This window comes from Fragaria vesca, linkage group LG6 (assembly GCF_000184155.1).
Source record: "Fragaria vesca subsp. vesca linkage group LG6, FraVesHawaii_1.0, whole genome shotgun sequence".
Classification (NCBI taxonomy): domain Eukaryota; kingdom Viridiplantae; phylum Streptophyta; class Magnoliopsida; order Rosales; family Rosaceae; genus Fragaria; species Fragaria vesca.
Genome location: NC_020496.1, coordinates 15,232,130 through 15,241,303, shown reverse-complemented (window position 1 = coordinate 15,241,303; position 9,174 = coordinate 15,232,130). Strand labels below are relative to the sequence as shown.

The window sequence follows — 9,174 nt, the reverse complement described above, 5'->3', positions numbered from 1 at the left end:
CTACAGTAGAAAAGATCATCAAGATAATCCTGTAAAACCCAGAAAACCCCCAAATTCTCTCACCGTAGTGCGTTTCTAGCTCCCACACCATGTTTCACGCTGTCAACCTCCTTTTGATTTCTACTTGATCTAAATCACATACAAAGTCTTCCCAATAATCGGATTATTGGGTTGATTTTGGCCGAGTCACTTTTCATTTCAAAAAAGGCCCTCACACACATACTGGCCAATAAATTAAATAGTTTTCAAACCTAGTTGGTTGAGCCTTATTAAGCAGCGAGGACGAAAGCTCACCCCTACAACAGTTTTGGATGTAGGTTCTATGCACAAAAACGGGATTAAGCTGGATTGAGCTGGATGTGCGTATTTGATTAAAGTTATATGTTTTTTTTAATTTGTTATCATATGTAAGGCTTCCATTTTGTATCCTGATTACTTGATACATTTCCTTGTGTTTTTTTGGAAACCTTGTTTGAAGTTGTTAGTCTGTCAGCTACTTTATTTTATTTTCCTGTCATTGTTATTCGTACTACCAAAGAACTATGTTTTTTTTAACATTGGAGATGTTTTATTGAAGTTGTTATTTCGTATTAGTAATGCTTGTGCTCTATAGCTTGATTTCAAAGAAGGTTAAATTGACTTCTTATTGGGTTTTGCATCTCAATTTATTCAACGCTTCCGACTTTAACTTTGATTTTCAATTTATAAAAGTTTTAATAAGTTTAATTAAAATGCCTTGCAGGTTCTTAGGGCTTGAGTGATTGGCCCTAGCTTAAGTTTTAAGAGAACGCAACACTGTAATGTGCTCGATTTGAAGAGGTGCAAATCGGGGTGTTACATCTTTATAGTTCACCTCACCACGGCTATGATTCTTGTTTGACGACACGACATCCTTGCCAAAGAAGCCGCACTGCAGCTTAGAAACCACGGAAGACACCACAAGGCCGCTCTCTTGAAGAACCTCCAACACTCATTCCACCGCCACCAGCCTAGCAAGGCGCAACGACCATTTGGCCACCCATGGAAACAAAAATCAAAACTGAAACCCTAGACAAGAACCGGGTTTTGCGGAGGAAAAAAGAGATACAAAATCTATGTTGTACACTAGACCTCAGACCTTAGAGTAGTATCTTAGCCCCCGTTACGTGTCATTTTGCTGTGTTGAAATAGAGTTAACGAAAAAAAAACCTAAAAAATTACAAAATTTATGATGCGAAACGAAGTAGCACATTAATTGGCAGCGGAAAGAAAATAGGTAGCTTTTTTTTTTAATTTTTTTTTATTGCTAAAACTGGTCAGAAATGGGTATTGGGCTATAATATTTTGGTCCGTGAAGTAAGTTTGAGAAAGGCAGAACTTGGGGCGTACTCCAGGCCCTCTATATCCTCGAAGCCTCACACACTCTTCGCACTTGTAACCTGTAAACCCTAAACCCTCCACTCTCCATTTGGGGCCAAATACTGGGTCTCCTTCTCGCCGTTCTCTACCTCCATCAGACTCCATTCTCCATCATTTTCACGCAGCGTTGCTTGTCGATTGTCTCTCAGGTATGCTCTGCTTCTGCAAATTCTTTGTTTTCATTTTCCGATTTTCCGGTATTTGTTTGCGTTGTTCATCTTTCTGTGGGGATCTGGCTTGATTTGGCGTTCTGCTTTAGAAGAAATCATTCATTTCTTGTCTGGCTTAATTGCTGTAAAAGTTTGTGAACATGACTCACAAATCATTGTATGTTCAGTTTGTAATTTCTAGCTCTCATATATATCTGTTATATGTTGAATTATATAGTCTGCTATAGTTTGAGTCTGATGTTTAATGGGAGTACACTGTAAACGAAACATTGGGTATGTTAATTTATTGGGGAATATAACTTCAGAATCAATTTTTTGACTTGAGAATCAAATTGTTATTCTCATTGTTGCTTTTATGGTTTCTGTGGACAATTTCTCTATCTTACTGTCTTGTGGCATGTTAATTGTCACCGCAGGTAATAGTTACCCTCTTATCTCTTTTGCTTACACCAAATGATGTTTTTGGCCTTTTTAGAAACTCGTATGAATATGTAATTTCTTTGCAAACGGGTATATATTCATGAATATGAAAACCAGCCATCTTTTTTCTTTTTGCCGATTGTCTTCTTTAATTATACAGGGCAGACTTCAGTTAATTTCATGTCATTAGTGCTCAGCGAGGGTTTCTTTCTTGCTCTTCATGTTCTTGATAATGAAGGGATATCTGAGTTGGTTCAAGTAGACAGTGTTTTTTTTCCTTTGTGTTTTTTGTGTCTTAGTTTTTTGGGAATCACCATAAATGGCACCCAAACATAAGCCATGAGCAAAAATACAGGTTTGTACACACTGCAACAATTCCAACACTTTTGGCATGAAGCTTTCCTTAAAAGTCTAAATCCTTTATTCAGTTCCATAAATCTAGTAACTGCTTTCTGGTTAGAATATTTAAGTTTTTTTGTTTTTGTTTTATTTGTTTGCTGGCGTGCCTTCTAACATTATTGGGTTGAGTAGTATGAACTTCTCCCTCCTGTTGAGTTCTGTCCAGATTCAACTTTTCCTGTATAGGTTGCAGCTTCATTTTTTGCTTAAAATATGCTGCTTATTGAATGAGTAATACATTGTTTACTACATTGTTTCCTGTTCAAATGATATCAGCAGGAGAACTATGAATTTTAAGAACGTTAAGGTTCCTAAGGTCCCGGGAGGTGGTGCATCTTCTGCCTTGATTAAGTTGGGAATCATTGGTGGGCTCGGCTTGTATGGAGTTGCGAACAGTCTCTACAATGTCGAGGGAGGGCACCGGGCCATTGTTTTCAACCGTATAATTGGTGTCAAAGACAAGGTTATTCTTCTGAAAGTTCATATCTCATCTTATCTAATTGGTTGTGTATTATATATATGTCATTTTTTCCCGGATGAGTATATCTTTGATTTTGTTTATCCATAATGTATCGCCATATTACAACCATGTTGTCGATTTGTCTATATCTGTTCCAAGTTATCTATTTTTCAACCATTTGATAAATTGTAATTTTTTTTTTTATCCTAGCAACTATGTAGAGAACTACTGCCATGATGCATTGGGATTCAATTTGTGATTTGAAACTAATTGTACTTTCAATTTGTGAGTATTGCTGTAATTAACCAGTGGATTATTGAAGTAATCAACCATTTGTCCAAGTAGCTGTGCTTTGTTCTTTTCCAATATATCATCTTACTTTCAACAATCTTTATATCTAATGTTACTTAGCCTTGTACTTTATTATGGGTGTTTAAAATTTTATACTACTTGATTTATTAGAACTGAGTAAAGATGTTATACTGCACGTGTAGGTTTATCCGGAGGGGACACACCTTATCATCCCATGGTTTGAGAGGCCGGTCATTTATGATGTTCGGGCCCGACCTCATCTGGTGGAGAGCACTTCTGGCAGCCGTGATCTCCAAATGGTCCGTAAATTTATGTTTTATTTTAATTTACTTTTTTTATAAGGAATTTGGTAACTTCACATTTTGTGTTATTTGTGTTATGGATTCAACTTTTGACAACTTCCTGTGTATCCATGTTCACAACTCATGCATGATGTTGTGCGTGTGTCTGTGTTGCAAATTAGCCATCACATTTTTATTTAGCCTGTATCTTCTTTGTAAAATAAGGATAGCTTTTATTCAAATTTGAATCTTAGCATAAGCTGTCCACCTGTAGCTCTTCAAAACATTTCTTTTATAAGTAGCAATTCATATTGTTTTCTCTCATAATATGTTTGTGTTATCATTGTGCTGTCCAGGTGAAAATCGGGCTTAGAGTTCTTACTCGGCCGATACCAGATCAGTTGCCTACAGTATATCGCACTCTGGGTGAGAATTATAATGAGAGAGTCCTTCCTTCTATCGTTCATGAAACTTTGAAGGCTGTTGTTGCACAGTATAATGCTAGCCAGCTCATTACTCAGAGAGAGGTAGGTGTCAAAGCTTGTTTGACAGTCTAAATTTAAAGATTTATCTTAGTGTATGTCAATTAACCCAATGGCAGTTAATGGATAATCTGGATATTGCTTTCTGCATGTATATCTACTTCCTGTTTACTCATGGAAGTTGTGCCTATAATGTAGATAAAACACTAAAGGTTGCAAGTCTTTCCTTAATATTGATTGTAGTTACTTGTTTTAGGCTGTTAGTAGGGAAATAAGGAAGATCTTGACTGAAAGGGCTACCAATTTCAACATTGCTCTGGATGATGTGTCAATTACCAGCCTCACTTTTGGGAGGGAGTTCACGGCTGCAATTGAGGCCAAACAGGTGGCTGCACAAGAAGCTGAGAGAGCTAAGTTTGTTGTGGAAAAGGCTGAGCAGGACAAAAGAAGTGCTATCATCAGAGCTCAGGTAAGTTGATTCTCGAATAGATAATATTTACTGATAGCAAATTCATTTAAAGTTTACCACCATTGTGTCAACAGTATTAGTTCTAATACTTGCCTCAGCAAGGTTCATGTTTAGAATTGATTGACTTTGAATTTACCTCAAGTTCTGATTTGTTACAACATGGGGTCCCTTGGATCCTTGTTGCCTGTGTCAATATTCAATAAGAGTGAGAAGTGCTGTTGGTTTTTAGTTGACTTTTGCTTAACTTAACAAAATTCTTCCTTGATGGACAGGGAGAGGCCACAAGTGCCAAGCTGATTGGTGAAGCTATTGCCAACAACCCGGCATTTATCACACTGAGGAAGATTGAAGCTGCTAGAGAAATAGCACATACCATTGCAAATTCTGCAAACAAAGTTTACTTGAGTTCTGATGATCTGCTGCTGAACCTTCAGGACATGAACTTGGAGGTGCACAAGAAGAAATAGAGATTGCAGGTCGAACATGTAATCATTTCATTTTCAAGTCGATAAATTGTGGAAATATTTGCTTTAAAAGTTGACCACTGGGAACCTTAATGGTACTGTTTTTTTGTTGCACCGCCAGTTGGCACGGCAAGTCTTGTCTGATGACATCCAATTCTGGCCACTGGATAAAACTCTCAAGATGCAATTACTGTTAGGATATATGAAGTTATCGTATCTGTTTATGTTGACCTAATCTCTAATTGTTAGCTTGGAAAATAATTGACTACTTTGAATTTGAAAAATCTTGAAGGTGCATGCAATTATCACTTTTAATCTACCCTCTTTCTTCCTCTCATCATCACATACTTTTGGGCAATTTTATTTCATATGTAGTGCCTGCCTTGAATGCCTTTAGTCTTTGTTTTCAATTTGTTTGTTCCTGATAGAAATACAATCTTCCAATAATTCAGTGATTTAACGGTGGGCAATCATCAACCGGATCTTTTGTATTAAACTTATGTTCTTAGTGGGACTTTTCAATACAGTTGGTTTTCTGTTCAAGTTCATGCGTTAGTCGTTCTTTTGGGCATTATTTGCTGTCTCTCACTTTCACTCATTCCTATCCATCTCTAACTATAACATAAAAGATCAAAGTCCCTATCTTTGTATCCTTTGTCTAAAAAATAAAAATATTGTGGTTAGCTAGCTATTTATGTTTTTATAAGGCCAAAAGAGAATCTTCGATTTTCTTGTAGGGCATTGCGTTATTACATTATCATTTTGCAAGTAGTAGCTCAGAGCATATCAAATTATATGGCGAGATGTGCAAACTATTTGAAGGAAGATTAATGCGATAATCAAGCTTCAAGCATACCAAACATAAAGCAGTAATGCTCCTAATTGTAGGTGTTGGTTCATATACAAAACTAAAATGCATATGCCTGAAGAACACAAGTATATATCAAAAACACAAAAAATAAGTTTAATCGACAAGGAAATGCACTACAGAAACGCCATCAAGGAGCGAGATTGGGCAAAGAGCGATGGGAAAAGTTGCAAGGTATCATACAAGGTAGCTTAAAGGGAAGGTTGAAACAATGTTGCTAGTACTGTATTCAAGGGTTAATTTCTCTCCCTCCCTCGCTCGAGAGTACCTTAATATATCTACTTCTAAATTTCAATATTTGTACTTAAGAATAATGGAATGTTAGCTAGTAAGAGTGAAGATGAATTGCTAGTAGTAAAAGAAAGCTAAAAATTAACTTGAATTTATTTCAACTGCATTTCAGTAGAAATCTTAAATCCTAGAGTGTATGTATGAGATAATAATAATAGAACTCGGGGGGTGGGGGGTGGGGGTGTTTGATATGCAAAACAATCCCAGCTAGATGACCATTGTTGACCCATTATTAGATCTTCTTCTACGTTGTTAATTTGTTTCTTTGCAAGAAATCTGGTAAACATTTCAAAGCTGTACCCAACAAGCTAGTGACAACAACTGAATTTTTAAATATTGCAAATATCCAAATCGATCGAAGAAAAGCATCTTTTCAATTCAAAGTGATGAGAGGAAGAGAAGGTGACCTGGTCAATCTTATTAAGAAAGCTAGGGAACCCAGGAACCCAATTGATTCATTGATTCATTATATAATTAATCATGCATGATCCACCTAGCTAGGTGACCTCTGCATGCTAAATGCTTTGATATATAATCTCACATATATCTCAATTTGTTGCTATATGCATGTACTGTTGTGTGCTGCTGAATCATATAATACAAATTGTTACTGTGCATTTAGAAAGGGGAAACTATCTGAATTCATTTGTCTTGTTCACTTGTTCTTATTACAAGATGGTATACATTTGTCTTGAAATGTAGCTAGAATTAATTCAGAAATGTATAATTACTGCTACCCGCCTTTTAATTTGTACGTAGTTTAAAACTATCTGAATTCATTTGTCTTGTTCAGTTTCGGGAGCAAGTTGTGTTGATTTGTGCAGTTTAATTTCGATCGGCTAGCTACTGCTGCTAGTCAGGAATGTGCCCCTCTTGCATGTTAAGTCACTTGGACGATCCCGCAGGATATATAATTCCTATATGTACTTTCTCAATTTGTCCCTTCCACCCAATTGCATGCTGCTGCATCGATGGAATTCAGTCCTTAATTTAGAGATCGATCTGCCAGGCATCCATTACGGTTGTGCTGTGTATGGAGATTCTTGTTTACCATACATTCTCCTCTATGGTCTTGTCACTATGGAGCTTCTTCTAGTTTTGTTTGGCCTTGTTGAAGTTACATGTGTGGGTAATAAGAGTGTTGTATTGGTGGAGTATGAGGGAAAATTGCCATATATATGTGTGTGAATTTCATGGATTGCAACACCCTTATTGCCCACATGTGTGGCCTTTGCTCAATACTGTGATATTACATTTGGGTTTATGATGTTCGAGTGTTAGTAGTGATCATAACGGTGGAATTTCCATACATGTACGAGTCTTTTCATATTATGTATGATCTCTTATCTCAAAACATGATTACCGATGTAAACATACTCATAAGTGAACCAAATTTACGCCTTATTTATTGATCAAGGAAAACAACGTCAGATAGGTTTTTGCATTCATATAATATTGCGGTTATGGAAAGTAGCAATAATGCGCGCAAAATGCACCTCAGCCTTGGGGACTACTGTCATCTCATTTTCATGTTCCGAGCTAGCTAGGGAGGGTTTTTTCCATCACGTACGTACAATTCCAAATACTTTCCCCTGAAGATTCAAAGAGCTTGGAGAGGTTCTTATTGTTATTCCAAGCATGTAAGTACGAGTTATGTTATTGTACTCATGATCTATATATAGTTTCAATGTTTTGAAAATCCGAAAGGATATTCATGCCACTACAACTTTTAACTAAAGATGGTACGTTGTGCCAAATGTAGTGTGCCCTAGCTCATAAGATTTTGCCACGTGTATGGCAGATCAGGATAAAGCAAAGAAAAAGGAAGAGAAAATGCAAGTAAAATAGGTTGCTAGTAAAAGGTATATATTCTTCTTCAACTTTTAATAAAACCAAAAGCATGTGGTTTCTGCAATTTGGATTCCTACAGATCCAATTCTGCTCTCCTTTCCAATTTTTATTCAAAAGTAGAAAGCATTCCCCCCTTAAACTCTGAAGAAATCTGTATCTCTTAATAAAGCCTCACACTACCTATTATATATATAGAAATCGCATATATGCTTGGGTTCAAGCTAGCCTGCAACTCAGATATATCAGCTCTATATATACACACACATCGCGCGGTGTATGCCTGAAATTAACAAATATGATCCCACGTATGCAAAAACTAATTAGGAGTGCTGCTGAGCACAAAAACAAAGAAATTCTAATCACGTCTACTGTAGTCTCAGTCACACGAATAAAGTTTATTGGGATATTTTGGTTTGAAGTTGGTTGGGGACAAGTCCAGGCTTTGAAATTAGAGTCTATTTTGAAGGCAGGTTTGAAATATATATTGGTAATCAAACACAGTTCATATGATATATACTTGGTTAATCAAATTACCAGCAGTCTTCTTCTTAGTTAATAAAGTAAAGGACAAACCTTTGAAACAAACATACCCTTGGTGACAATACTTTGCTTTTTCCTAAGGAAACCCTTCTATTCAAATACCTATAGTTAGCTAAGCTATATGCATCGATGTATGGTTTTTCTATTCCTAACTCACATATATACTAGACACTACAATACAACACATAGATAACAGTTCTTCATATTTATGTGTTATATTCTTACTCATGCATATACCAAGAGAGAATAAATGTCCATCTGTTTTCTCTCTAGCTAGCAGCAGATTGAATGATTCAACTTTTGGTTCTTTAACAATCAAATTAATTAGGCAGAAAGAAAGAAAGAGAGAGAGCTAGGGCGCTTGGTTAATAGTAGTTTACATACAGAAATAGGAATCTCATAGCTAGGGAGAGTGGGTCTTGAAAGTTGAAGCATTTGGGGTAGCGTGGGAGGAGGAGAGAATATTCTCAAGGGCAAGAGAGTTCAACAGGAAAAATCCAAAGATGAAATGCTAAACAAGTTAGAAAGCAGAAACATGATTAGATTATGATTAAGGGGTGAGCAGGAAAAGTCAGCTCACAACCAGACGACTCACCACTCACTCACTCTGCTCACATTTCCAAAAATTCACTGCACTGCCTTCATCTCAGCTCATCCCTGGCTTCTTCACAGCAAGTTTTATTGACCGAATAAGAAAACACAAAGCTGGTTATAACCTAGCTAGCCAGCTCTGCATTCATATATATATATATATATATATATATATATA

The 9,174-nt window shown here is 36.5% G+C and overlaps 1 protein-coding gene across 1 annotated transcript; it reads left to right on the top strand.

The window, feature by feature from the left end:
- The first annotated feature begins 1,399 nt into the window (after nt 1-1,399).
- Nucleotides 1,400-5,093, top strand: LOC101307706 (prohibitin-6, mitochondrial-like). Its single transcript, XM_004303064.1, has 7 exons — nt 1,400-1,547; nt 2,667-2,850; nt 3,342-3,458; nt 3,797-3,967; nt 4,179-4,391; nt 4,664-4,867; nt 4,977-5,093. Exons 2-6 carry the CDS (start codon nt 2,674-2,676, stop codon nt 4,856-4,858), a joined length of 873 nt encoding a protein of 290 aa, XP_004303112.1. The 5' UTR covers nt 1,400-1,547; nt 2,667-2,673; the 3' UTR covers nt 4,859-4,867; nt 4,977-5,093.
- Nucleotides 5,094-9,174: the final 4,081 nt, after the last annotated feature.

Excerpts from the sequence above, each read along its gene's own strand:
- LOC101307706 (XM_004303064.1), top strand. The coding sequence starts at position 2,674 with ATGAATTTTAAGAACGTTAAGGTTCCTAAGGTCCCGGGAGGTGGTGCA. Across the intron at positions 3,459-3,796 it reads GCAGCCGTGATCTCCAAATG|GTGAAAATCGGGCTTAGAGT; the intron begins GTCCGTAAATTT and ends TGTGCTGTCCAG. Across the intron at positions 3,968-4,178 it reads AGCTCATTACTCAGAGAGAG|GCTGTTAGTAGGGAAATAAG; the intron begins GTAGGTGTCAAA and ends TACTTGTTTTAG.